Here is a 27,844-nt window from a genome sequence, read left to right on the forward strand (position 1 = left end):
GAAGGTTCAGGGCCCTGCTGAGAAAGGTTTTGAACTGACAAAATTCCACCTGCAGGTGTTGGGCAGCCCCACGTGGACTTGCTGTAGGTCATTGAGAGCGGGCAACCGGCCTCTGCGACCCTGTACCGCTCTGTTTGTTTCTCGTATTCAGTACTGTCAGTCTGTCTTGCTTGTCTTGCTCGTCTTTGTTCTCTCAGCTCTGAAGTGTCCACTGGCCTTGCTGCCAGGCTGCTGGGTTCTTAGGCAAACATGAGCTACGAGCAGCAGTCTGCTGGAAAATTGTCGCTTGGTTTCTGAAGCTGCCCCGCCCTTACTGCTTTAAGTCTTTCACTGATGGTTTAAAAAAATGCTAATGGTAGGAAAAAAGCCAATGAATGAGAGCCTGTTCATACTTTTAATCTAGTCTGTTTCTTCTTTCTTCATTTAAATTGAGCTATACTTGACAAATGGCACCGAATTCCTTTCAGGTGTACAGCATAGGGATTCGCTGTTTGGGCATGTTGTGGAGCAATCCCCACAATAAGGCTAGTGCCCATCTGTCTTCACACATGGTTCCAGAATGTGTTTTCCTTGTAAGGAGTTTGAAGATCTGCTCTCTTAGCAGCTCTCTAGTATGTAATACAGTGTTGTTAGCTGGAGTCGCTACACTGTGCTTTATATTCCTGTGACTTAATTATGTTATCACTGGAAGTTTGTGTCCTTGAGCTGCATTCATCTGTTCTCCACTCACTGCTCCCCTGACTCTGGCAACTCACCAGTCTGTTCTCTGTTGCAGTCTAGTCTTTTCTTGAATGATCTTTGCCTCCAAGTGTTCTCTAGTTTCCTGGTGACAGTTTTACGTTATTTTATAGTATTTTGTTAAGGGTTGTCTTTGTGCTTAAGGCCGAATGAATCCCGTTAATTCCATACAGTGTATTGACTGGCTACACGTGGCCGTGGTGCTCAGAGCCGAGGAAGTGGATAATTAAAGCACGTGGGGTTTTTGCTCTGCTTTTGTACCATTTCTCTGATCCTGGGCTTTATTGGGGAAAGTCTGAGAATCAGATATGGAGAACTGAGGTTTCTGTGGCCTGATGGCGGTCTTCTCTTCTAGCATGTGACAGTCCTGGAGTGCACCTGCCACATTATGTCTTACTTGGCTGATGTCACCAATGCCCTGAGCCAGAGTAACGGTCAAGGCCCAAGTCACCTCTCGGTGGATGGGGAGGAGCGAGCCATTGAGGTGGATTCAGACTGGGTGGAGGAGTTGGCAGTGGAAGAGGAGGACTCCCAGGCTGAGGATTCAGTAAGTACCGTGTAACCATCCAGGTAATCGTGCGAGGCACCGACAGAGCTCTTGCTAGTAAGCCTTTGGCCGTCTTTTCTGGCCCCTGTGAGCCTCAAAACTCTCCTGCTCCTGCCTGCTTTCTCCCAGTTTACGTGACTAATGGCAGACTGTTGTCTGCAGAGCAGGCCGGAGGCATCTGATCTCTTGGGGAAAAGACTATTTATGTAATAAGCACATGCCTTCTTCATCCAGAGTCACTGATCTGCAGTCATTCAGCTTTTGTCTCCTAAATGTAATCTTAGAGACGATTTCTTCATGGAAATGGTGTGAGCTCACTTGGACAGAAAACATAAAATTTATTATTATTATTTTTTTTCCCTCTAACCACAAAACCATAAGCTCTCACCCAGAATTGTAGCACATTTATAGCCTGTGGATTATTTCCAGGGGTAAATTTTACTGGTCATTTCTGAATGGAATGTTTATTCTCCATAGGGTTATTTCTGTGGCGGTCTGTGTGGAAGGGTATATTTCTGATTAAAATGATTTATTATCTTTTAAGGATGAAGATTCTCTTTGCAACAAACTCTGCACTTTCACGATCACTCAGAAAGAATTCATGAACCAGCACTGGTAAGGGTGGTTCTTTTTTTTCAGAAGGTGAGGGTTTGCGGGGCCTAGGCTGTTGGGCCTGCCGGGCTCACTTGCTGCTGCTTGTTCTTCGCAGGTACCACTGTCATACCTGCAAAATGGTAGACGGGGTGGGTGTGTGCACAGTGTGTGCCAAGGTGTGCCACAAGGATCACGAGATCTCCTACGCCAAGTATGGGTCCTTCTTCTGTGACTGTGGGGCCAAAGAAGATGGCAGCTGTTTGGTGAGAGTTTGGAACAGTCCCTGGGCTGTGAAGGGTGACTTGTTAGTGACATGGGAATGCCGGAGCCACACTGGGAAATTTCCCATGTCACCTTCATGGTGGCCTAGGTCTAGGAGTAAGTACTAGTTCTGTCATAGATCATGGCCTAAGCACTTCACTTAGAATGTTAAACCTTGCTGTGTCCTTGAAGATCTTGTGGTTTTCCCCTGAGACCTGCCACAGGTCAGATGCTGTAATCACGACCTGTTGCTGGGAGCGGGTTAAGGACCCACTTAAGTGGACACCTGTCAGCTGGATATTAGCTATTAGATGTTAGGTGAGGGTGAGAATCCAGGCGTTGGGTTATCACTTCAGTGGTTAGCCGGATTCGCCGCCATGTCCAGATTTTCCTCCGCGGTCTTCGGCCGTGTATCAGCTGTGTTTGTGGTTGAGCGCAGGGCCTCCAATGTTCTCTGTCCCTAGGCGCTGGTGAAGCGGACCCCCAGCAGCGGCATGAGCTCCACCATGAAGGAGTCGGCATTTCAGAGCGAGCCCAGGGTTTCAGAGAGCCTGGTGCGCCACACCAGCACCTCCCCGGCTGACAAGGCCAAAGTCACCATCAGCGACGGGAAGGTTGCCGACGAGGAGAAGCCCAAGAAGAGCAGCCTGTGCCGAACGGTGGAGGGCTGTCGGGAGGAGCTGCAGAACCAGGTGCGGGTCCAGCGCGGCCCGGGCTGGCGGGTGGAGCACGCGGCCTGCCAGGCCAGTTCCCGTGCCAGCCGCACACATCCCCTGGTGGGGCTGCGGGCTGCTCTTTCCTTTCTCTGAGTTAATCGTTTTCACAGGACAGCCGTGGGTAGGATATGTCGTCAGCCCCTGCCTCACGGGAGGGATTTAAGGACTGAGGGGTGCGGTGGGGGTTTGGGGCAGTGGGGATTTTAGTGGGGTAATACTTTAGAGCACCTTTCTTGGCCAGGGTTTCTCATCTGAAGTGGAGAGTACAGAAAGTGATACAAGTGCGTGTTTTCTTATTTTTCTCAGGGATGGCATGTAACTAGAACGTTTTTAGACATATCAGAGAGGAGATAACTAATCATAGGTGATGGATGCATTCTAGCTTAGGGGATGTACATGGGACTCCTGGTTTGGAGAGATTGCTCTAGAGTTTGTAGCACGAATCCAGTATCATACAGAGAGAGAGAGCGACAGAGAGAGGGCAAGCGAGCACGCTAGAGAGATGGCTGGAAGATCGAATTGGAAGTGAGGAAATTGGATTCTAGATTCTGAGGGTAGTTACTGGCAAGGCAATTATGATGAGTATGACCCATTATTTTTCTGTTTTTTTTTTTTTTTTTCACTTGTGCATTTGGATTTTTCTCAGGCCAATTTCTCCTTCGCTCCTCTCGTGTTAGACATGCTCAGTTTCCTCATGGATGCCATTCAGACCAACTTTCAGCAGGCTTCAGCGGTGGGGAGCAGCAGCCGGGCTCAGCAAGCCCTCCGCGAGCTGCACACAGTGGACAAGATGGTTGAGATGACAGACCAGCTGATGGTGAGTGTGTTGGGGACAGCACGATTACAGAGGTGCTGTGGTGTGCAGGGTACTCTGAGGAGTACCCTTAGGACAGTCAACCCCTGGCAATCCAGCGAGGCCAGCGTGTGAACTGTGTCTTAAAAGAAGACACGATAGGTCATTTGCACCAACCCTGTAAATAAGTCCCCTTTGCAGTTCATAAAACTGTATCAACCGCCAGAGTATGAGGAACAACATTTGGGGGCAGTTAGAGTAGTTAGAAGATTCTTCCGTATAATAAAGTAGAAAACCTTTTCTCCCCTAGGGGTCCATTGGTTTGCAAGAATAGTGTTTGTCATCTTCTGCTTCTAGCCCTTTAGGCAACTCTCTCTATTTCATTATATGAAACGGCGTATAAGTTGTAAGTCATTATCCACTTTAAAACTTGCTCAGCCCTGAGTAGGATTTCTGGTAGTTCTGCTTGTTCTCTTTAGTAGCAGCGTAAGGTAGTGGAACACAGCGTAAAGTGTGCTTTCGAAAGGGAAATGTACAAATGAACGGGGTCTAGGAATAGATCTCACAAGGGGACTGTTTTTGATGGAGAAACAGTCATTTGTAAATACACACGAATACATATACGCATATATTCTGGTATCTTGTTAAACACCAGTCAGTTTTACACTAGTGGTTTTTAAACTTTTGGCTATTAAAGATGAAGCTAAAAAATACTGGGTTCATATTGGTGATCCACAAAGTTGCTGAGTCAGTTTTGCCAGGTTAGAACCATAGAAAACATTTCATCTGTTATTACCACCCTTTGACTTAAAAAATGGAGCGGGGGGAGCGTTTTAGCATTTTTGGAAGCCAGTACTTTGTATGAATTAAATTTAGTCTTATGAAACATTCAGTATCTTGTTCTTACTGGATTGGCAATAATTTTGTCCATAGTTTAGAGCCTGGAAAAAGAAAAAACTTTTTTTTTCTTTCTTTCTTTCTTTTTTTAATGTTTTATTGTTTTCTGAGAAAGAGAGAGAGAACGTGAGCAGGGGAGGGTCAGAGAGAGAAGGAGACACAGAATCAGAAGCAGGCTCCAGGCTCTGAGCTGTCAGCACAGAGCCCGACGCGGGGCTCGAACCCACGAACCATGAGATCATGACCTGAGCCGAAGTCGGACGCTTAACTGACTGAGCCAACCAGGCGCCCCTGGGATCTGTTACTTTTGACCGACTGCATTGTGTAGTTTCTCGGTCATGTGAATAGTGGATGGCCCCGCTTGACCTCTTTGCCTGACTACTGTGCCTTCTTTGCCAGGTTCCCACCTTAGGCTCCCAGGAAGGTGCCTTTGAGAACGTTCGGATGAATTACAGCGGAGACCAGGGCCAGACTATTCGACAGCTCATCAGCGCCCATGTGCTCCGGCGGGTGGCTATGTGCGTGCTCTCCTCCCCACACGGGCGCCGCCAGCATTTGGCCGTCAGCCACGAGAAAGGCAAGGTGAGTTTCCAGTTCTTCCCGCTCAGTTTAGGTCATGTTTGTCTTCAGTGCTTAAGCAAAACAGATTGTTCCAGTTGGCCCTCTGGGAAATGTTTCCATATTGGCCCTCTGGGAAAAAATCTTCTGGGTTCCGATAGTGTTTTAGGGGACAGAGCTCAATTAGCACAAACCTTGAGTTTGTTGATCAGACTTCAAAGCAGTGTGACTAGAACATGGGCAGTTTCCCCGTCAGAACCTACCCTTCCAGTCCTCAGAGAAAGGTGATGACTAGCAATTACCTAGGCCAGCGTGGCTCCCGTTCATGGCCTGGTTCGGTCATGCTGGAGGGCGGGCACAAGCCCAGAGATAAAGGTCTTCACAGGAAGAGTCTGTGTTCTTTATTTAGTCCTTACCTGCCCTCCTGGTCTGCTGATGACACAGGGACTTCTGTGTCGTTTGATAGAACTAGTTAGAAGTTGGAAGGGTAGTAGGTATCTTAACTCAAACTCAACATTTTTTTTTTGTATTCTGGTTTCTTCCTCACCAGAAAAGTTGTTTTAACTTCATCTTAAGTGGAAAACAAACTAGAAATCCAAATAGTACATAAGATCCCACTAAAACACTTTTTAAAAAAACCCAAAACTTGTTTAGAAAATTAGAAAGGACGCTAGTATGTAGAAAGTGGTTAATTATTTTCAAGAACTAAAGATATGAAGAGGAGGTGGTTTCGTTGCTCATCTCTTCTGTCGTCACTGGATGGGGGAAAGGAAGGGCATCCTGTATCTTAGCCTGGAGAAAGACAAGCTGATGCTGGTGTAGGATTCTCCTGAGAGACTTAACTGCGGCCCAGAACCCCATGGAAGGAGCTTTCAACAGGCTTTGTGTCCTCCAAGACGACAGGGATAAGAATAGATTGGCGGTTGTCCCCTTGCAGATCACCGTTCTGCAGCTCTCTGCACTCCTGAAGCAAGCAGATTCCAGCAAGAGGAAGCTGACTCTGACCCGCCTGGCTTCCGCCCCCGTCCCCTTTACTGTGTTGAGCCTCACGGGCAATCCCTGCAAGGAGGACTACCTTGCCGTTTGTGGGCTCAAGGTAAGGGTCGGGTCCAGGTTCGATGACCTCGCGCTTTGGGTCCTACTCCTCTCCTCTCCCCTGTTCTCAGTACTGCTCTCTAGTACTCACTGAGAGATGAAAACTTAGGGGTACCTGGGTGGCTCGGTTGGTTGAGTGTTCAGCTCTCGATCTCAGCTCAGGTTATGATCTCACAGTTTGTGGGATTGAGTCCCATGTTGGGCTCTGTGCTGATGGTGCAGAGCCTATTTGGGATCTCTCTCTGCTTGCTCACCAAGTAAATAAAACTGTAAAAAGAACTCTCCTGTTTGCGCAGGAGAGTCCTTTAAAAAAAAAAAAAAAGTTAAAATGTAAAAGCCTTTAGAATGTAAAAGAAATCTTTCTCTGAGTTTCTTCCAGATCTCTCTTGTATTGGCAATGATTTTTGTGTTTTGAAACCTGAATATGTTACTGGACAGTGTATGAATACTACCTGAAGGCAGGGAGTGTTAGGGAAGACTTGAGAGATCTGAAATGAGTTAGCCTCCTTCCCACCACCGTCTTTTAACCAGTCTGTTCCCTAAACCCGCTCCAGGACTGCCACGTGCTGACGTTCAGTAGCTCAGGCTCTGTTTCAGACCACTTGGTGCTACACCCTCAATTGGCAACGGGCAACTTCATCATTAAAGCTGTGTGGTTACCTGGTTCACAGACCGAGTTAGCGATCGTCACTGCGGACTTTGTCAAGGTATAGTCGCTGCTCTTGATGATGTGGCCCCAGAGTGGTTTGGTTTTTTAAATCCAGAATGTCCGGTCTCCGTTATGTGCTGGCTTCTCCCAGAAATTAAAGATAAGTGACGCTAACATTTTGTTGTGGTGCGGAGCTAGAGCTTTCCATCCGTAGGCTGTCTGATGTCGATTCTGTTTTTCCTCCTGTTGTACCAAGTGCACGGCTGTTATTGTACTTGTCACAGAATTTATAGATGTGTGTCTTTCCTCTGGTCATTCCCCGAGGAAGAGTAAAAAGATGCTCATCCTTGTCTGCCCCATGCCTGACACTTAGAGGTGCTTGTGGGATGGAGAATGAATGCCCATTACATGCCAATAGCAGGTCTTCGGATTCTCCAGGATAATTTGGGGGTAGACTAAAATAGACTTCCCTTATTTGATCTTCCTTTCTGTCCTGCAGATTTATGACCTGTCTGTTGATGCCTTGAGCCCCACCTTCTACTTTCTCCTGCCGAGCTCCAAGATAAGAGATGTTACCTTCCTCTTCAACGAGGAGGGAAAGAACATCATCGTTATAATGTCTTCAGCTGGTTACATCTATACCCAGCTCATGGAAGAGGCCAGTAGTGCCCAGCAGGGACCCTTCTACGTCACCAATGTGCTGGAAATCAACCACGAGGACCTGAAGGTTCGGGCAGACACTGCTCTCTGTCTCCCAGATCGAGTTAGCCTAGTGGCCCCTCTGTTCTTTTCTCTCTTGCCACTTTTTTCGTAATAGCGGAAATTTTTGTCCTTTAGGACCAAACTGATTGAATGTGAAGTTCCTTGACTCTTGTGGTATTTCTGAGATTTTCGCAAGGGACTCAGATTACAAGAACCTGTGGTCATGATTTAAACCTAATAATGGGCAGAACTAGATGCTGGTCCCTAAGGCACCGTGAGAGGTTAATGCAGGTGCTGTGTGTCTTTGCCCTGACAGGACAGTAACAGCCAGGTGGCAGGCGGCGGTGTGTCCGTCTACTACTCCCATGTGCTGCAGATGTTGTTCTTCAGCTATTGTCAAGGCAAGTCCTTCGCAGCCACCATCAGCAGGACGACTCTGGAGGTGTTGCAGCTCTTCTCCATCAACATCAAAAGGTGGGAAGGAGTCCTTAGTGTGCAGTGTCCAGGATGCCCGCACTCGGCTGGAGCTTGCCCCGGCCCAGTACTGGCACCTGCTAGGGGTCTGGTGCAACTTGCTTTTCTTCCACAAGCCTTTCCCTTTCATAAGCAAGAGGCACCCGGTGTTGGCAGGGTGGCTGTAGGCATGCTTTGTCCTCTGCCATGCAGACCGCAAGCCATGGGAAGTAGTCTGGGGACCATTGTCACTCAAGGAGAAAAGCTATAGTCAAGGCAGCAAGTCTGACTTCAATGTGATGACTGAGTTTTAAAAAAAGAACATTAAGTTGCTTCTAGACACCCCTGCTGCCAGAGTGCCCTTCCAGTTTTCCCGCTGGGGTGGTTGATCAGTAAACAGAATATGATGTCAGCAGGGGAGCATGGTTGGGGTTGAGGGGGGTGGAGCCTTGCATGACGTGTCCCAATAATAGAGGTTTGCGTGAGGCATCGAGGGTTTAATTAGAGAGCAGGGAGAAGAGGCTTTGGCTCTGTCTTTCCTGTCTGCCGTTGAAGAGCTCTGAGAGTGCCGTGGGCACCATTTCTCTGGACTCTGTTTTGTGAAACATTAACTGGTTGGAGATGAAGTCAAATGGATGCTGTTCACACAGAACTTAATGTGCTTGGAGGGTCTAACTAGGACCAGGGGTCATGCCTTAGGCAGCTCCATGGCCTATGCGGTCGACAGCCTCTAGGCCCAGGGGGCCACTTCTTCCCTCAGACTGTGGAACCTAGCAGGGGAGATTTCTAAACCAGGGCTCCGGCTGAGGGTACACCGTGGGGTATGTGAGAGTCTAAACATGGCTCAGAATAAAACTGAGAGGGGCGCCTGGGTGGCTCAGTCGGTTGAGCGTCCGACTTCGGCTCAGGTCATGATGTCACGGTTTGTGGGTTCGAGCCCCGCGTTGGGCTCTGTGCTGACAGCTCAGAGCCTGGAGCCTGTTTCAGATTCTGTGTCTCCTTCTCTCTCTGACCCTCCCTTGCTCATGCTGTCTCTCTCTCTCTCAGAAATAAATAAAACATTAAAAAAAAAAAAAAAAGAAAAAGAAACTGAGACTCATAGGTAGTTTGAGTCCCTGGACAAAAGCATTGCTCTGGGAATCAGGTATTTAGTCGGTATGGCCTGTAAATCAGGAAAAGGACGGTGATTGGCGCCGGTTCTGTCATCTGCAGTTCCAATGGTGGCAGTAAGACGTCCCCTGCCCTCTGCCAGTGGTCCGAGGTGATGAACCACCCTGGCTTGGTGTGTTGTGTCCAGCAAACCACTGGTGTGCCCCTGGTGGTGATGGTGAAGCCAGACACTTTCCTTATCCAAGAGATCAAGACTCTTCCTGCTAAAGCAAAGGTCAGTGCCGGATTCTCCCACCACTTGGCTGTGAACCTGGTCTCATTTTCTGTTTCTGTATTTGCATATCCTATCACTTCTCCAGCTCTTGCAATAGAAACGGCTCATCAGAGAATTTTCACTCATTTTCTCCTAGATGCCTTTTCTTCGTTCCTCTCCTGCACCCCCAGCTAACTGTGGAGCTAGTTGCTTCTCTACTTATTTTCCGTAGGTTCTGATCTATAGCTGGGGGAACTCACACCTTCCTTTGTCCCCTCTGCCAGATCCAAGACATGGTTGCCATTCGGCACACGGCCTGCAACGAGCAGCAGCGGACCACGATGATCCTGTTGTGTGAGGATGGCAGCCTGCGCATTTACATGGCCAACGTGGAGAACACCTCCTACTGGCTCCAGCCGTCCCTGCAGCCCAGCAGTGTCGTCAGCATCATGAAACCTGTGCGAAAGCGCAAGACTGCTACCATCAGTAAGGTCCCTCCTGAAAAGACTGGTGGGGGAACGGGGATGGCAGTGTTGTGGACAAGCCCCGGAAGAGACTGCGATAAATACCCGTGAGGAAATGGGGACTGTTCCGCTTGCCTGTTCTGTGAAGGTACAGCTAGGTGCTAGCTGATTTCCCAAAGGCAGGGTCAAGTTTCCCCGGGACCACCAGTGTTCTTTGTGGCTTTTAGAGAGCCATCGTGCACCTGCAAGCACTCACTGGCTCTCCGCTTCAGATCATCGGTTCTTAGGTGCCCGGTATAGCCTGATCCGTGGACCTTGTTGGAGAGGCCTTTCTCTGGGTTTGGGAACAGGGCGTGCCTGACGTGAGGTGGAGGGTGGAACTGGCAGATGAGAGATTGCTTCCATTCGTCAGTTTCTTACCAGGCAGTGAAGAATCCATCCTAGATCTTGGAGCCGGGAGTCTCACTCCTGACTGATCGAGCACTCTCGAGGGTGTGAAGGCTCAAACTCAGAAGGAATGATTCCTGCTAAGCAGAGCCCGTTGTAGGGATCATCTCGTTGTGAAATCTCTCCTAGAGTCTGTGTGTGAGATGATGATGCAGCTTATTCTCTTGTAAAGTAGTTTCTGTTGTTTGCTTTAAATAAAGCAGCCACGAGGGAGCTGTACTCAATACCACACCTGAATTCTTTGTCCCGCGGGGTCATGTTGTGGTTAGGGGTGATGACTGTTGGAGAGCTGGCCCTGCGCAGGCATCGTGCTGAGGCGCACGTGATCTGGGTTGTCCTGGAGAGGTTAGAGTGTGGGAGTGCAGGCTCAGCTGGGAGGGGCTTTCCTCGAGGAGCGGGTGCAGAGGTGGGATGTGCACTGATTCTCACATGCTGGTACTGCTCCGCACAGCAACCCGCACGTCCAGCCAGGTGACCTTCCCTATCGACTTCTTTGAACACAACCAGCAGCTGACAGATGTGGAGTTTGGTGGTAATGACCTCCTGCAGGTCTACAATGCGCAGCAGATAAAACACCGGCTGAATTCCACCGGCATGTATGTGGCCAACACCAAGGTGAGGACGCCACTGGGCTGGGCACGGTGCCTGGGCAGAAGGACTCAAAAGCAGTGTGGTTCCAAGACACAGCCTCCCTTAGAATGCGAGTGTAAAATATGTACTTATGGTCACCAACCCTTGATTCCAGTTAGGCGGTCCCTGGAAGAAGTGGCTATTCTCACTTCCATGCAAAAGGGGTCCCGACCCAACGTTAGCCACAGGGGGCAGCAGGAGGTGGTTAGTGATAGGGAGAAAGTAGCCTGAAATTGGAGACTATCCACTCCGTGCCTCTATTTTCCTATCCTGGGAAGTAAGCAAGTCATCACCAAGGCGTTAGAAGGATAAAGGACTTGCCTGGGGTCTCCTGCTTCGGCACCAACAGATGGAGGGTTACACGTTTGCCCCGGGGAACTCGTGTTCCTTTTCTGATGTGCGCCTCTCCTCCCTCTAGCCCGGTGGCTTCACCATCGAGATCAGCAATAACAACAGCACTATGGTGATGACAGGCATGCGGATCCAGATCGGGACCCAGGCCATCGAACGGGCCCCATCGTACATTGAGATTTTTGGCAGAACCATGCAGCTCAACCTGAGTCGCTCGCGCTGGTTTGACTTCCCTTTCACCAGGGAAGAAGCCCTGCAGGCCGACAAGAAGCTGAGCCTCTTCAGTGAGTTGCCAGCCCCTGGCACGGGCGGCTCTTCTCATCTGACTGCCGACCTGGGGGCTACTTCTCTGTGGCTCCCTGGTATTCTGGGAACCCTCTGCTCTCTGCATCTCTGGCCTCTGCCCTCCTGAAACCCTGGGCTTCTCTGGAGATGGAAAGGCTGCAAGGGCCCAGGGGAGGGGCATCCGAGAATGGGGAGGGTGAGCTGCTGTTGGGGCTGGTTCAGCCTTGCTGGACCGGCTGCCTCCATGGGAGGGCAGAGTGGACGCAAGACCAGCACGCTTCCCTTTTTTTTTTTTTTTTTAAAAGACTTTATTAAGTAACCTCTGTACCCAGCATGGGGCTTGAACCCGCAGCCCTGAGATCAAGAGCTGTGTGCTTCACTCCCTGAGCCAGCCAGGCACCCCTCACCAGGCTGTCTTAGAGCACAGGTGCCTGGCCTTGCTGTGCTGTCGGGTACTTGAAGCTCTCGGTACAAATCCATGAGCCTTTCACAAGTCCGGCGTTTTTCTGTGCCATTTTCTGTCTCCCTGTGACATGTTCTTGTTTCTGGAAATAGTTGCTGTTAGTATGCAGGATGACAGTCTGTGCTTTGAACAGAGGGAGCGCTTGGAGCTCCCTGCAGGTGAAGGGTGGCTGATGCTGCGGTGCTGCCCAGGGTCTCTTCTGAGAAGTGGACTTCTTAGGCCTTCGGTCGCAGGGAGGGACTGCCTCACGCGTCGTCCGTGTCTCCTCAGGGTTGCAGTGCTGTTCAAGTTTCAGGAGACAGAGCCCTTCTGTACTAAAATCCGTGGGATTTGCTGCTTTGTCTGGTCGAGGGAGGCGGCCCCTTTGGCCCTTGAGAGAATGTGCTTCCTAGAGGCTTCTCTCACTTGTTGCAGTTGGGGCCTCGGTGGATCCAGCAGGCGTCACCATGATCGACGCTGTAAAAATTTACGGCAAGACGAAGGAGCAGTTCGGCTGGCCTGACGAGCCCCCAGAAGAGTTCCCCTCTGCCTCTGTCAGCAACATCTGCCCTTCCAGCCTGAACCAGAGCAATGGCGCTGGAGACAGCGACTCCGCGGCGCCTGCCGCCACCAGTGGAACTGTCCTGGAGAGGTACCGGCCCCAGCAGGGCTTGGCTCCGGCCCTCGTCATTTTTCCCTCTCCTGGCACGACCTGTCCTGAGAGAGCCTCTCAGAACTGCCCCAGGTCCAGCCTGTGAGTTTCAGGCTGTCACACAGCCACCCGCCGCTCCGTGCCCCCTTTGCGTGTGGATGGAGCCCAGAAGCCTGCTCAGGGCCATCTGACTCCGGTCTGCCTTGGGGGGCTTCTATGCCTTCTCTTAGCACTCAGGTGCCCTGTGGAGTAGCCAGAGGCTGCCGAGTAGAAGATGCTTAAGCCAGTGTTAGAGATTTGGGTCCAGTCTTGCTGAGATTATAGGGGAAAATTTTCCCATTCATTCCGATTTCATCGTCTTCTCTTTCTCTGCACCAGCTACGTATGTGGTAACGGCGCTGCTGGCGAGGGCTGGTCTGCTGCGGGGTTCACAGCCTCCTGGCGGGCCCCCCAGTGGCCTTCTTAAGCATTGCGCTTGGCTTCTTTTTGCTGGGCGCCGCTGGTTTGCCGCGGTAAGATGGAGTGACTCATGATGTAAGACGCTGAGTTTCTTACATCGTAAGTCGAAGAGAATAGCCTGGCTTGGAATCACTGCCTCCCACCAGCAGCCTCCCCCCTCCCTCTGCTGTCTCTCTTTCTCTCTCTGTTTTTTTTCTTCCCTCCCCTATTACATTGTTTGCTTAGGATGTGTTTCCAGGTTTCTCTGAGCTTCACATTTTTTTCCTTTTTTTTTTTTGTTTCCCTTTGCGTCTCCCCAAAGTTCTGAAACTGAGTCCCTAACCAAGCTGGACCGGTTAGTATGCCCTCTTTCTTTTCTCTGCACGGGTGAGTGTGTGTCAGAGAGCAGTGTAACCGATGGTGTGGCTTCGCGTTGGTCCTGCTTCTGTGGAGGGGTCCTGCTGCTTTCTGCTCTGGTCCTTGCATGGCTGCCGGGCTAGCCCGTGTAAGAGTGGAGTGTGCGGAGGGTTGTACGTGCACACTTGGTGTTGGCCGCTCCGGAACCTCTTTGCGTCCGCTTCTGTACCCTGCTCCTCCCCGCTCCCTCTCCACAGTGGGTGAGCAGGGGGCGGGGCCGGTCCCCTGGGACAAAGGAGAAGTCCCAGCGTCTGAAAAGCCAGTGGAGAACTTGTTTTGTCCCACTGTGTTTTATGCCTCAGGTCCCTCTTCCCTTGCTCTTTGTTGCCTTTCTCTACCCTTTGACCTTTTTCTCTCCAGCTACCTTCTCTGTACCTTTCCCTCTCTGCCCAGAGCCTCGGCATCAGGATGTTGGCCTTTTTACCATGCCCCCCACCAAACTTAAAGAATAAGGCCCAGGGAGCATGTTGCTGGGTACCCTTACACAGTTGGGTTTCCTTTTTCCCAGGAGAACATGGCTCCGTTCTCTAAAGGTGCTTTGTCGTCCCCTTTGAATGTTGGCACTTGGCATGCTCCTGAAAACGCCATTTGTTTGCTCCCCATTCTTAGAGACTCCTAAGTACCTTTCGTACCTTAAGTACAAAAAAAGTACCAAAAGTGCCTTTTGCATCTTCATGGAGGTCTAAATAAAATACAATATTTACCTACCCAGTAGAAGAAGATGGCTTGAACCTTTCCCTTTGTGTGTCCCTTTGCCCACCGATATACGGGCACCTGAGCTCAGGTCCCCTTGCATCAAGACCGTTAAGCCCCTCTCGATGAGCCTTGCCACAGGCGGCAGAGGGAAGCGCACTTACCCGCTTTGAGGAAGAAAAGCCCTGTCTTTCGGTTCCGGATTATGAACGTGGCCTCAGGTTGATCTCCAAGCAGGAGCCAGCTTTCCCCTGGCCTGTAACACAAGGAAGCGATATGCATGGTGCCTGTGGCAGGTCTTAGTGTGCTTTGATTTTGTATTTGGCGTTCATTAGCCGTACCCAAGGTCCCCCCGACTATAGTTTGTGCAGGCTAAAGCACAACTGGAGAGAAGGGCTCTTGTACTGAAGCCAGCTTTTCTGTCTCCCTAGGCTGGTTGTGAGTTCTTTAGAAGCCCTGGAAAGCTGCTTTGCTGTTGGCCCAATCATCGAGAAGGCAAGTGACTTTCTCAAAGCAAATGGGAGCTTTCTGAAGAGGCAGGAAGCCAGTGGAGTTGTCAGAGGCCCGAGGCCTTGCAGCTAAAGAATATTTATAGCATAATCTCGGTTTGTAAAGAAGCTCCAGAGAAGTCTTGGGCTTAAGGCCGTCTATCCTACTTTTGGGGGGATCCGTAGGGAGGGCAGAGACCAGGACAAGTGCCGGTAAAAAGAGCGCTGTTCCAGGACTTGTGGGCTCAGACTCGATTCCTGCTCCCGTATTGTGGGACAACTGTCATGTCTGAATGTCTTCATCTTGCTCTTGGCAGTCCGTGGAGCATAACCTCACACCAGGGGCTTTGAAAAGAGGAAGGGGGAGGGCAGAGTGTAGACCGCTCATTCCGCCTGTACTTGGTGGGGTTGGCAATAACCCTGCTGTCCTCTGCACTAGGAGAGAAACAAGAATGCAGCCCAGGAGCTGGCCACTTTGCTGCTGTCCCTGCCGGCCCCTGCCAGTGTGCAGCAGCAGTCCAAGAGCCTCCTGGCCAGCCTGCATACCAGCCGCTCGGCCTATCACAGCCACAAGGTACCCGCTCCCTCCCAGGAAGCCTTGTGCAGAAGTGGAAGTTGTGGTACTGACGGGGAGTCAAGTGAGCTGTCTTTTCCTGTGGAAAGTGAGGAGGAGAGTGTGAACTCGGGCGGGAAAAGGGCCCACTGAGACGAGGCCCACACCATCTCAAGTCTCTCCCGGGAAATTAACGAATACCCTTCAGAACTGACGCTGAGCCGTCAGATGGTGCCCTTGCACTGAATTTTTGGCCACTCATGGCATCCGCAAGATCTGAGAAAGACGGGGGTGGGGGTGGGGGTGGGGGGCTTCTCTGGGAAAGAGTGAGGGCACGGGAATCGCCGAGGTCCTCCTCCAGCTATGGCACAGCCCTCGGTTCGGTGTGCTTGCTTGTGAGGAAATTGCCAGCCGGTTGTTGGAGGGACTCTGAGCGGGGATCTGGGGGTGAGGGTGCGGGGGTGGGGGTGTGTCTCAACCTGTAAATGTAAGAGGCGTCAGAAGGCAGGAAGCCAGGCCAGTTGACACAGATGGAAAAGGTGACACATCCGGGAGAAAGCCAGCAGCCCAGTCGCCATGGATAGCATTTGCGCCTCTAGCGTAGAGCCTTGAGAAACGCAGGCTAAACCTGCTGCTCTTGAGGAAAGGCAGTTTTAGAAAAGCAGACTCTGGGGGATAGGAAGTTGGGGAGAAAGGGCTTTTCCATTGTAGCAAAGTGGTCGGGGTGTTGCAGGTCTGGAGAATCGGGTGGTTCCACATTTTCCTATCACACTTTGATGCCTGCTTCATGACCTCTGAAGTTTGTGCCTGTAGTGTTTTCTGTGTGAAGAAGTTTACCTGTACTGGGCTGCTTTGAAAGCTTGTTCCGGGTAGTTGGCGGTAATTAACCTGTTTTCCGGAGAGGAGGTAGCCATACTGATGACAGCTGCCTGCTGTCACGTCCTCTTTGCTTGGTACCGTAGCCCGCCCTTGGTCTTGGTTCATTCTCTGTGGTACTTCTGTTCTAGGATCAGGCCTTGCTGAGCAAAGCTGTGCAGTGTCTCAGCACATCCAGCAAAGAAGGCAAGGACTTGGACCCTGAGGTCTTCCAGAGGCTGGTGATCACAGCTCGCTCCATTGCCATCATGCGCCCTAACAACCTTGTCCACTTTACGGAGTCCAAGCTGCCCCCGATGGAAACAGGTGAACTTGGCCTACCTGGTCGTGGTCCTGAAACCTGCTTAATAACACCTGCTGTAGCCTTTGACTCTCGTCTTCTCTCTGGCCTCTGCCTGACCGCATGCTCTGAGACCCGGATTTTATCCTTACCTTCATATCTTGTAGGGCTTTGATTATACCATTTAAGTAAACACTCTTTCCGTTGCTTATTTCATCGATCATCCTTGAGTTTATTTAGTGTGCTGGATGTCAGATGTAACCTGTGTCTCAAGTAACTACCTCTTGGGATCTTTAGGGTAGAGCTAAGCTTGGATCCTGAGTGCTTTAAAGTAATAGGGTCAAATTTGCTTTCATGCTGTTCTTTTGTCAGTGTTTGTTAACAACACGTGCAGTGGCCTTTCTCTGTGCTTGACTGTGTTTTCCTCCTCTGTCCTCACATTGGCTGGGTCTAACTTGTCTTGCTTTGTCAAATACAGTGTATCGATGCTTTTACAGTTCTCTGTTGTTCACATGCTCCCATCTGCCGTCATCATCCGGTTCCTTATATTCTCATCCAGGAATCATTCCAGAACATCTCAGCTATTCCCCTAGTATTTAGAAGCTGAGCAGTTGGACCTGAGGTCTCTGAGTCTGCTATAAAGATCCTGAACGCTCCCCTTTTTACCTAATTCTAACATACAATGTTTTCTGTGATATTCCTTTCCCAGACTGTTTTTTTCCTAGATGTGCCTGCTGGAGTCTAGGGATAGTTGGCATATTGATTGGGGCCCCACTTGAAACTCCCTCCCCAGGCAAGCTTCCTTGACCTGAGTTAAACCTTAAAACAAATTAACTCCCATGTCAGATTTACCGTTGTTAATCATTTTCTGTCTCTTGCTTAGAAGGAGCGGACGAGGGGAGAGAACCCCAGAAGCAGGTGGAAGGAGACTGCTGCAGTTTCATCACCCAGCTGGTGAACCACTTCTGGAAACTCCATGCATCCAAACCCAAGAATGCCTTCTTGGCACCTGCCTGCCTGCCAGGTATCATGTTAAAAGGGATACTTGAGGCCCGATTGACGGTCTGTTTTTGAACAGATCGAGCCCTCTGTCTTTAGCCTTCAGCATCCATTTCTTCCAGAATGAATAGTCAGGAAATAGAAGTCTTTGAGATCAGTGCATTCTTTCTGATACAGGAATTCAGCAGTGGGGCAGAGAAGTGGGATTTTCTCGTGCCGCACCTCCTCCCCTGGGGTTGAATATTTCTTGTAAAGAGGCACTTTTGTGTATCTGTGGGTCCTTAGTGGCCATTATAATTGCTTTAAACATTTTTTTTTGAAAGCTTGATGGAAGCCACTTCAGAAGGGAGAAGTGAAGCATCAGCTTGAGAATGTTTTATTTCTGAGCTGCTACTGTGTTTCTCATCTAACTTCTCACTCTCCAAAGAGAAAAGTAAGGATCAGAATAGCATCCTTGGAAGGTAGCACGAGAGCCCTGGTGCTCGTTTGTGTTAGCAGGTCACACAGGCAGTATGCCTACAAGGCGGGTTGGAGTGAGGCTTGTCGTCCCGAGGTCTGAGGATTGTGAGGGACAAGTAGAATCTGCTCATCTCGTCGTACTTTTCTACCCTCTCTTTAGGTTTCTCAGAGTAGACACCTACTTCCTTCTGTGATGCAGGATATCTGGAAAGGCTTGCGAGGACAGTTTGAGAGATTGGGAGACCGTTAATAAAGCAAATCGCGAATAATGTTGATGACCCCCCTTTCATATGTGTGCTTTGTTCTCCTGAGTGCGGAACTTGCCAGTTTTTGTTAGCTTGACCTTGATGCAGAGATAAGACTTTGTACTTTTGTTTTAGGTTCTCAAGTAGCTAGAAGTTTTTATACTGTGTTTTCCTCCCCTCTAGGCCTGACTCACATCGAAGCTACCGTCAACGCGCTGGTAGACATTATCCATGGCTACTGCACGTGTGAGCTGGACTGCATTCACACAGCATCCAAGATCTACATGCAGATGCTGCTGTGTCCCGTACGTATCAGGCCAGCCTTACTTATCTGGTACTGGCCTGGGAATGTCTGGAAATATATATATTTTTTATAAGTTTGTTAAGAAATACAATAGACTTCAAGGAAGGTAACGGGAAGTAAGGGTTTTGAATGTCAGTGAAAGCTTTATGATCTCGCTCATTTCACACAAGAGAAAGGTTTGAAACGGAGATGGGTTTTGTTTTTCTTGTTTTTGTTTTTCTTGTTCGGTGCAGAGTCCCGAGGGGATATACCGGTGTTGCTACATAGTTAGTGCTGAGTTCGTGTTAATTAAATATGTGTGTGAAATGAACATCCAGATCTAGTTCCAGAGACTGTGTCACAGAAGCTCAGCATTAGAAGGACTTATTTCAGCACAGGACTGAGATGAGCCTGCAATCTGATGAAAAGCCAGATCCATTTGTAGGGAGCCACTGAGACCTGGCAGTCTGTTACCAGGAACTGGGATTCAGGAAGGTGGGAGATGCATCCTACACATACCAGGTCTGGAGATGGGGTTAACTACTGAATTTGGTCAGCAGGTTGGTTGCAGGTGAGAGTAGACAGGTCTTTCACGTGTATGTAACTGATTGACCAAGAAAGGAAAGTTTTTTCTAGACAGTTTCGTGAATGACATAAAACCTGAGTATGCTGGTTTTGTTTTGTTTTGTTTTTTTCCTTCAACCTCAGGATCCTGCCGTGAGCTTTTCTTGTAAACAGGCTCTAATTCGAGTCCTAAGGCCCAGGAACAAGCGGAGACATGTGACACTTCCATCTTCCCCTCGAAGCAATACTCCAATGGGTAATGTGAAGTCTGGGTTTAGGCTTGTGCATGCGCGTGGTGGGGCCAGGGAGAGGGAGGTGCAGCCTTAGGATGTATTGCTCGTGTTGACCAAGGTCTTAGAAACTTTTGTTTGTATATCCTTTGTCTTACCTGCTTTGTTCCATAAAGAACTTAAGGTGGCACATAAAAGTGCATATAGTAAGTAGAATAAAAATAAAATTGAGGCCATGGGAAAACAAAGAAAGGTTAATGATAAAAGTGAGCCAAGGACATAGAAAATTTCTATCCGAAGATGGTTATGTGTCTTGCATCATTGCTAAGTGAAGGTCTTCTATTCAGCTGAAAGCTTCCCAAGAGCTATAGCAAAAAAAAGAACACTTAACAAAAGTCAGTGACTAAAGACAAAAAAAACCTTTTTAAAAAAATTTTTTTTAAAGGTTTATTTATTTTTGAGAGATAGAGTGTGAGCGGGCAAGGGGCAGAGAGAGAGGGAGACACAGAATCCGAAGCAGGCCAGGCTCTGAGCTGTCAGTACAGAGCCTGATGTGGGGCTCAAACTCACGGGCTATGAGATCATGACCTGAGCTAAAGTTGGACACTCAACCAACTGAGCCACCCAGGTGCCCCCAAAAGAGCCATTTTTCAGGAAAACTGTGTTTTCCTAGTGTCAGAACTCTTCATTTAGGGCCCATTCAATTGCCTACGGGGTAGTATCCCCAGTGGACTTAATGTGCAGTAAATTTGATAGCAAATACCACGAGAGGTCTCCCTACTGATATGCTTGGACATAAGTCAAGGGTCTAACATTTAACATTTTTAAAAACAGTTCTACAAAATGTCTAAATATTAGCATTACTACGTAATTCTCTGGTTTCTTCCTTTGGCTCACAAGTAAATTTCCAATGAAAGTCACATACGTAATTTTAAGTTTTTCCTAAGTTACATTATTAAAGGGTAAAAAGAAGTAAATCCAGTGTATAAAGAGTATCATCACGTACTTAGTATAAACATTTACTAATGAAATATTTTCCATTAAAAACATTGTTTTGTACTGCTCTCAGAATGTAGTGTGTAGTTGACACTAATACCATATCTCTCTTTGGACTGGCTGCATTTTCATTGTTCAGCAGCCACACGTGGCTGATGGCTTTCCTTGTGGTACAGTTGCAGGTCTGTTGGAATGTGTGCAACTTGTTGATCTTCAGATAATCTTCCTTGGATATTATTCATTAGCGTAGGCTTGAGTTAGGCAGCAGTTTGTGCCTCTTTTCTCTGGTGAGAAGCTACCGTACAGGTAGTTGATGTTTGTAGTTCAGGCCATTGTCACTTGCTTTCACAACCCAGTGGGTGAAAGGCAAGGGCTCCACCCTCTTCTGACAACGAGGGGTTAAACCGGACTTCTCCCTTACCAGAAGGGCTCCCCACTTCACACAGAAGCCAGCCTGGGCAGGACCTGTCGTGGTGGCCTCCGTTTCTATTCGATGGTTATACATCTCAGTTCTGGTTCTTCTCGTAATGGGATGAAAATCCCATGACGTGGCTGTTTGGGACAGGAGTGAAATGATACTTCGGGCTGCCATAGTGTCACAGATAAACGTCTCAATTGTACCGTTTTCCCGGTCTTGCCCAAGGTCTCCTGGCGGTGGGAGCTCTTGGGGCCTACTGGTCTTAGATTTCTCTGCCTGTGGAATCCAAGCTGTTTTTTTTATTTTGTTTTGTTTTCGGTTTTGGTTTTTTTGTTCTGTCGCTTCATCAGCTAGGGAAAGTCTTCTAAGGGAGCAAGCTGTCACTGCCATGTCCCCAGATCCTGCAGGGCCCAGGGGGTGGGAGACAAGGCTGGGGTGTCCTTGTGGCTTACCTCTAAAGCATAGGACTCTGGCTGGTAGCCCGTCTCAGGTTTATACTGCCGCATGACTCCGCACACCACACACCGAGGGAGGAGAGGACCAGCGCCGTTGGGTGACTGGGGTTTCTTTGGCTCAGGAGACAAGGATGACGATGATGATGATGACGCAGATGAGAAAATGCAGTCATCAGGGATTCCGAGTGCCGGTCACATCCGTCAGGAGAGCCAGGAACAGAGTGAGGTGGACCATGGAGATTTTGAGATGGTGGTGAGTCTCGGCAGCAGGAGAGGGGAGGACGAGACTCTTAGCTCTCCTCCAACGCTCATTCCGTGGACTTGCAAAGGCTGCCGTTCCCTGCGGGTCACTGACAGAGCTTTCTCTCTGCAGTCCGAGTCGATGGTCCTGGAGACAGCTGAAAATGTCAACAACGGCAACCCCTCTCCCCTGGAGGCCCTGCTGGCAGGCGCAGAGGGCTTCCCCCCCATGCTGGACATCCCGCCTGATGCAGATGACGAGACCATGGTTGAACTAGCCATTGCCCTGAGCCTGCAGCAGGACCAACAAGGTAGAAGGCCGCGCCGGGAGCAGAGCCGCCCGGCGGCCTTGCGCAGCACACAGGGTCTGGCAGTTACTGATATCCGGCTGACGTAGCTTGTCCCCAGATTTGGGGAGAGGTGGATCTGGGTGAGAGCTGTTCAGAGACACAGGTGGAGAGTGACAGGGTTGTGGTGGGATTTGCAGTCTGGGAGCCCGTCTCCTCTTCATTTCCGTTAGTTTGGTCCTCCGGATCATTTCCTCCCAAATCTGTTAGATTCCTCCGGCCTGTGTCCCGCCTGAGCCAAAGGAAGTCTCCCACCGTGTCTGTAACCACACTTGGTGGGCGGACAGCCGTGGCTGTCGATTAACTTTCTCCAGGCCAGAGGGGGTCACATGCTGGTGAGTTTAGACTCCCGAGGGCAGCAGGCGGCCAAGGCGGCGCTGTGGACGGGGCCTGGGAGGGACGCTGTGCTCACTCTCCACTTGTTTCCCAGGCAGCAGCAGCAGTGCCCTGGGCCTGCAGAGCCTGGGGCTGTCCGGCCAGGCACCCAGCTCTTCCTCTCTGGACGCAGGAACCCTCTCTGACACCACAGCATCAGGTAACTGTCCACAGCAAGGAGCGCGGCTTGGGGCCCCAGGACCCTCCGGCCTCGCTTCCGGTGCTGTGAGAGTGGAACGGGCAGCTGCTTTGACAGGCCATTCTGGACTTCCTGCTTCTGCCTTTGCTTTAGAGGCGTGGGCGTGGAGGCCACGGCGATGCCACTCGGCAAAGGTGCTCATGGCTCCACTTCCTGACACTTTGCATGCTGCCTGGCTCCTGCTGGTCTCCCAGGGAAAGGCCGAGAGAGCGGCTTGCAGGGGGGTCAGCTGTAGGGCTCCAGGGACAGCTTTCAGGGCTCTTCGCCAGGGTTCCAACGCTCTCGACAACACGGAAAGGGAGACAAGGAGTAGATAGAGCTCATGCCCTTAACTGTTTTCACTTACAAAGAAAAGCGAAGCTGCCGGAAGCTGAGTTGTGCTTGAGGTCGGTGTGGCTCCCTGGCAGGGGCCTGTGAGCCTGGGAGGTGGGGGCAGCAGCACAGAGGAACTCGCCAGACCTTGTTTTGTCTTTGCGCTCCGTCTCTTTGCTGGTCTGATCCGAAAAAACCAAAATGTCCTGAGTAGGGAGTTGAACCAAATAGAGGAGGACGGGACGCTGAGTGATCGGCAGAAAATCAGCTCCTGCGTAACATAAGGGTTGATTTAGAGTTTTCTAGAGTGCTGCTTCCCTGTATTTCTTTCTTCCTTCTTTTCTTTCTCTCTCTTCTTGTGGGGGTTTCCCCTGGATAGAAGAGAGAGGGAGAAATTGGCTGTCCGTCTCCTGCTGCTGTGGCGTGTCGCTTTTCTCTGGTTTCGTTAGTTTGCTGTCCTCTCCGGCTTGGAGGTGGCTGTCGTGCTGTGCCGATTGTGTTCCTTCTGTGCTCCGTGGCTGTCTTGGCTTCCTTCCCCCCGTATCTCATCCAGCGTTTTCCTCCTGTCTCAGCTCAGCCCTGACCCTGGATGCTGTGGCTGTCTCTGGGGAATTTCCTTGCTTCGTTCTTAGCGTCTGATGAGGCTGATTAGGAGGGGTGAAATTTCCCAATGAGCTCCCCTCTGGACCACCTGATCAAAAAACAAAACAAAACAAAGTTGATTCAAGAGCTCGTGACAGGCGATTTCCTGACAAGCACAAATGAACTGATTGCAAAACAAATCTCATTAAAACTCAGAGTTCTGTGCTTTGAACGGGAACACGGGTAGTCTCTGATCTCAGCAGGTGTCAGTAACACCTAGACAGTGGTGACCGTGAAGCATTCCCACTAGAAAACTGAGTGTCCACACCACAGATTCTCGTTGGATCTCTGCGTTGTCTAGTTGCGCTGTAGTACAGCCGCGAAGGAAATGCCCAGCGAACTGGGGTTTCTCTTCCGTCCAAGTACTGTTCGCAACGCACCGTGTACAGTGTTTGTTCCTGTTGGTGATTAACCAGCAAAGCAAATCTCTCCCTTTTTCCTTTGATGACAGGATGTGTCAACTGCATTGTGTCCCTCTGCACCATGTGGTTTGATGCTGTCACCCCCAGGAGGGGTTTTTACCTTTAACAGCTCTCGTTACTCTCTCAGCTCCAGCCTCGGACGATGAGGGCAGCACGGCAGCGACTGACGGCTCCACCCTTCGCACCTCCCCTGCTGAGCATGGCGGGAGCGTGGGCTCAGAGAGCGGGGGGAGCGCCGTGGACTCGGTGGCTGGCGAGCACAGTGGTAAAGTGTCTGGGGGGGGGTCCCCGTCTCCCTGGGCGGGGGCGGGAACTTACTGGGAATCTCTGTCTGGGTGCTTGGGATCCGTGTTAGCAGAGAGAGATTTTGAGGGCTCACTGAAAGTCTTGAGGAGTTCGTTTGACCTCAGTCCTGGGGTTTCAAATGTTCCGTGACAACAGCTTAAGCACCACATGGTTAATATTGGCATATTTCATAGGGTGCTTTTAATTGTCTCTTTTTGGAAGAAAGCAATGAGGTGCATGATCCTAAATCGTGATTGGTCTGAAACGGTTAACGGTACGACCTTCCAAGTGCATCATAGTGCGGCTCTTATCCCCCTCTCTCGAGGGAAGCTCTTGTGGGCGGTCCTCCTGTTCACGATCTGACATGTTCACATGGCGGGCCGGAGTCTACTGGCTGAAAGCGCAGGGCGCCAGAATGAGACAGCATGCCATTTTGGTTTGACTTTGTAAAAACCAGTCTGGGGCTAAAAATTAGATACGAAAATATTTTGTGGAAGAGATCAAGAGTGGCTGATAATTTCCAGATTCCCAAGTCAGTGTGCGTGTCCTCTAGGTTAGGAGATGGAAATTTACCAGCAGTAGAGATTAAGATTGTTCTTGTAGGTGGGTCTTCTACACCGTAGACTGAGGAGTGACTGCTGCCCTGGGAGTCTTATCAGCATAGGGCGGTGGGGCCAAGATCTTGAGTTCACTCCTAATTTTCTTCCTGTAGAAGAAAAAAATTTTTAACGCCACTGGTCCTCTGCTAACTATTGCTGACTTCAGAACGTGCTGGGTTCCATCACGCTTGGAGGCTGATACACACTTTCTTAATCATTCCCTCTAGTATCTGGTCGGAGCAGCGCTTACGGTGACGCCACAGTGGAGGGGCACCCAGCTGGGCCCGGAAGCGTCAGCTCAAGCACTGGCGCCATCAGCACCGCCACCGGCCACCAGGAAGGAGATGGCTCCGAGGGAGAAGGAGAAGCGGAAGGAGAAGGAGATGTCCATACTAGCAACAGGTTAGGACTTGGCCATTTGTAGTCAAGAGACTGTGGGAGAAGATTCTAGGAATAGGATGATGGACCAGTTGCAGGAGGTGGAGTGATGGTAACAGTATATTTCTTTTGAAAAACAGAGGTAATGAATTCAGGAAACAGTTTCAGGTCTTAGGAAGCCTTCTAGGTCTGTCGTCTTTATCCTAATTAGGATTACGTCAGCATGGGTTAATTGCAGAGAGAATAGAAAGTAGTCTTTCTCTTTAGGCCCCTGATATCCCTCAGTCACTATAAAGCGATTTTCATAAAAATGTGTATCTTCCTGCTCAGATCTTTCTTGTTTCCTCATCACCCACAAACCCATTTTGTAGCACTCTCTTTACGAGAGGCACTGTTCTAGGCTCAACAGTTGTGGCTGTTAGGTATGTACTAAAAGTAGTAGCTCCACATTCAGCATGTTTATAAGGTGACAGGGCAAATACGTGTTTATGTCTGGAAATACCAGGGTAGGGCGTTTGGCAGATTGAAAGTAATCTATAAAGTCCTAATCCATCTCCCCCAAGAAGTTCTGGTGGTGTCTGCTACTGGATGGGTGCAGTGAACATAGTCTGAACGGAGAAGTAACTAGAGAAATACATCTGTCTTTTAACGTTTGTTAGATTTGACGATAGACAAGTGCCCTCAGTTAATCACATTAACGCAAAAATAATCAACTGGCAATTTGAACTCCATGATTTCTCTACAATGTCACTGAAGCTGTCAGGCCTCAGGGACATTTTCAGAGGGTGTCAGCAAGTGTCTCCCTGTTTCCTCCCACTTGAACCTCATTTCTTGGAACATCTCTGACAAAGGTGGCCCCTGGCTCAGTTAACTGATGCCATTTTGATGGAGTTTGTTTTTGAACTTAACACGAAGGAGTTTTTACTTCATCTTTTTTCTCTCTTACCGTGCTTTCTAGGTTAATTCCACCTGTCCGGCGAATGTGGTCTTTGTGATTTCTTGTTTTTTGAAATTTGTTTAAGACCTTTTTAATCCAGTCTACCATTGCATGTTAATTGAAGTGGTTAAGTTTATTTGTGATTAGCCTTAGTTACTGACGTACTTGAATTTACACCTACCATTTACCTCCTGCTGCTTCTTTGTTTTGCCTGTTTCTGTGCCTCTTTTTGTCTTTGTAGTCGTCTTGATTTGCTCTGTTTTCATTGCTTTTTTTCCCCTGCCCCTCCCCCCCCATTTGGTGTTGTAGTGCATAGTGGTCATCTTCCTCCTTTCAGCATGTACGTTTACATTCCCCAAGACCAGAGTTAACTAAGAGCTGTATCTTCTTCCTTTTTTCAATTTTATTTTTATTTTATATTTTTAACTTTTTTTTATTATTATTGAGAGAGACAGAGCAGGAGCTTGGGAGGGACAGAGAGAGAGGAGACACAGAATCTGAAGCAGGCTCTAGGCTCTGAGCTGTCAGCACAGAACCTGATGCAGGGCTTGAACCTGTGGACCACGAGATCATTCCCAGGGGCAAAGTTGGATGCTTAACCGACTGAGACACCCAGGTGCCCCGAGATGTATCTTCTTCCTTATACTAGAGAGGACCTTAGAAGACTTGGCCCCTTCTGGTCAACTTAAGCAATGATTTTTCTGTGCTCTAATTTCTTTTTTAAAAAGGCCTTTGAAGCTTTCAAGGTACTGTTAGCTTCATATAGTTCATGTGGTCAGTGTTTGTTCACATTTACTCAAGTTTACCTCTTTCTGTGCTAAGCATTTTTTTGCATGTGTCAGACTTTCTGTCTGGGGTCATTTCCTATTGAGGTATGTCATTTAGATTTTCCTTTAGTGGGGGGAGCTGGTTACAGAATCTCAGATTTTCTTAGTCTGAAAATGTCTGCATTCAGCTTACTTTTTTTTTTAATCTTTACTTGTGTGAGAGAGAGAGTGTGTGTGTGTGAATGGAGGAGGGGCATAGAGAGAGGGAGACACAGAATCTGAAGCAGGCTCCAGGCTTCGAGCTGTCAGCACAGAGCCCGACGCAGGGCTCGAACCCATGGACCACAAGATCATGACCTGAGCCGAAGTTGGATGTTTAACCGACTGAGTCATCCAGGCGCCCTATCAGCTTGCATTTTGTAGACATGTTTTTGATGCAGTTTTCTTTGATAGTTCCCCCCACCCCCATTGAAACTGAGATCCACTGTTGAAAGTGATATCCACTTCCTGTGAGAAGCCACCTGCTGTCACAACTGCTGCTTCTTTGAAAATAGCGTCCTTATTGCTGCTTATAAAGTCTTTATTTTGTCATTGTTTTCGGGATATGGTTAGGATGGATTTCTTTACATTTCTTCTACTTCGTGGTTTTGGAATCTTGAATGTTTGAGTCAGTGTCTTTATTCTAGAAAATTCTTCTCCATTCTCAACAGATACTGGTACTGCCTCATTTTCTGTCATTTTTCTTTCTGGGGGTCTGCTTAAATAGATGTTTTAGTATCCTATTCAATTCTCCATCTCTCAGGATAGCTTTTTTTTTTTTTTTTTAAATATTATTTGTGCTTAATTTGTAGTTTCTTAAGATCTGTTTGAAGCTTTCCAGTTGTTTTTGTTACATCTATTTATAGCTGTAAATCACATAAATTGATGTTTCTGATATATTTTTTTTTAAATGTTTTTTTATTTATTTCTAGGAGAGATAGAGAGAGAGACAGCGTGAGCAGGGGAGGGTCAGAGAGATAGGGAGTCACAGACTGAAACAGGCTCCAGGCTCTGAGCTGGCAGTCAGCACAGAGCCCGACGCGGGGCTCGAACCCACGAACTGCGAGATCATGACCCAAGCGAAAGTCGGCCGCTTAACCGACTAAGCCACCCAGGCACCCCTGATGTTTCTGATATTAAACCAACCTTATGAAGACGCTTGTGATAGCCTCTCCTTTGTATCACTGGATTTGAATTGGTAATAATTTATTTAGGCCTGTAATTTTTCTCTGAAATGTTTTTGTCAGGTGTTGGTATTTATATTATTCTGA

At 49.1% G+C, this 27,844-nt stretch overlaps 1 protein-coding gene across 1 annotated transcript in view; it reads left to right on the forward strand.

Moving 5' to 3' along the window:
* The window catches only part of UBR4 (ubiquitin protein ligase E3 component n-recognin 4), a 130,906-nt gene that overhangs the window by 45,125 nt on the left and 57,937 nt on the right, over nt 1-27,844 (forward strand). The window contains exons 34-59 of the mRNA XM_077775556.1: nt 1,094-1,285; nt 1,830-1,900; nt 1,995-2,142; nt 2,605-2,832; nt 3,503-3,673; nt 4,946-5,128; nt 6,042-6,200; nt 6,754-6,906; nt 7,348-7,575; nt 7,867-8,024; nt 9,216-9,387; nt 9,651-9,852; nt 10,729-10,892; nt 11,326-11,542; nt 12,421-12,637; nt 14,617-14,680; nt 15,113-15,247; nt 16,234-16,408; nt 17,266-17,406; nt 18,269-18,390; nt 19,077-19,188; nt 21,154-21,284; nt 21,405-21,582; nt 22,049-22,153; nt 23,696-23,833; nt 24,680-24,854. Coding sequence (XP_077631682.1) covers nt 1,094-1,285; nt 1,830-1,900; nt 1,995-2,142; nt 2,605-2,832; nt 3,503-3,673; nt 4,946-5,128; nt 6,042-6,200; nt 6,754-6,906; nt 7,348-7,575; nt 7,867-8,024; nt 9,216-9,387; nt 9,651-9,852; nt 10,729-10,892; nt 11,326-11,542; nt 12,421-12,637; nt 14,617-14,680; nt 15,113-15,247; nt 16,234-16,408; nt 17,266-17,406; nt 18,269-18,390; nt 19,077-19,188; nt 21,154-21,284; nt 21,405-21,582; nt 22,049-22,153; nt 23,696-23,833; nt 24,680-24,854 — 4,139 coding nt within the window. The remainder of the gene's footprint in view (nt 1-1,093; nt 1,286-1,829; nt 1,901-1,994; nt 2,143-2,604; nt 2,833-3,502; nt 3,674-4,945; nt 5,129-6,041; nt 6,201-6,753; nt 6,907-7,347; nt 7,576-7,866; nt 8,025-9,215; nt 9,388-9,650; nt 9,853-10,728; nt 10,893-11,325; nt 11,543-12,420; nt 12,638-14,616; nt 14,681-15,112; nt 15,248-16,233; nt 16,409-17,265; nt 17,407-18,268; nt 18,391-19,076; nt 19,189-21,153; nt 21,285-21,404; nt 21,583-22,048; nt 22,154-23,695; nt 23,834-24,679; nt 24,855-27,844) is intronic.

The sequence above is a fragment of the Crocuta crocuta genome, unplaced genomic scaffold, assembly GCF_008692635.1.
Source record: "Crocuta crocuta isolate KB4526 unplaced genomic scaffold, BGI_CrCroc_1.0 scaffold127, whole genome shotgun sequence".
Classification (NCBI taxonomy): Eukaryota; Metazoa; Chordata; class Mammalia; order Carnivora; family Hyaenidae; genus Crocuta; species Crocuta crocuta.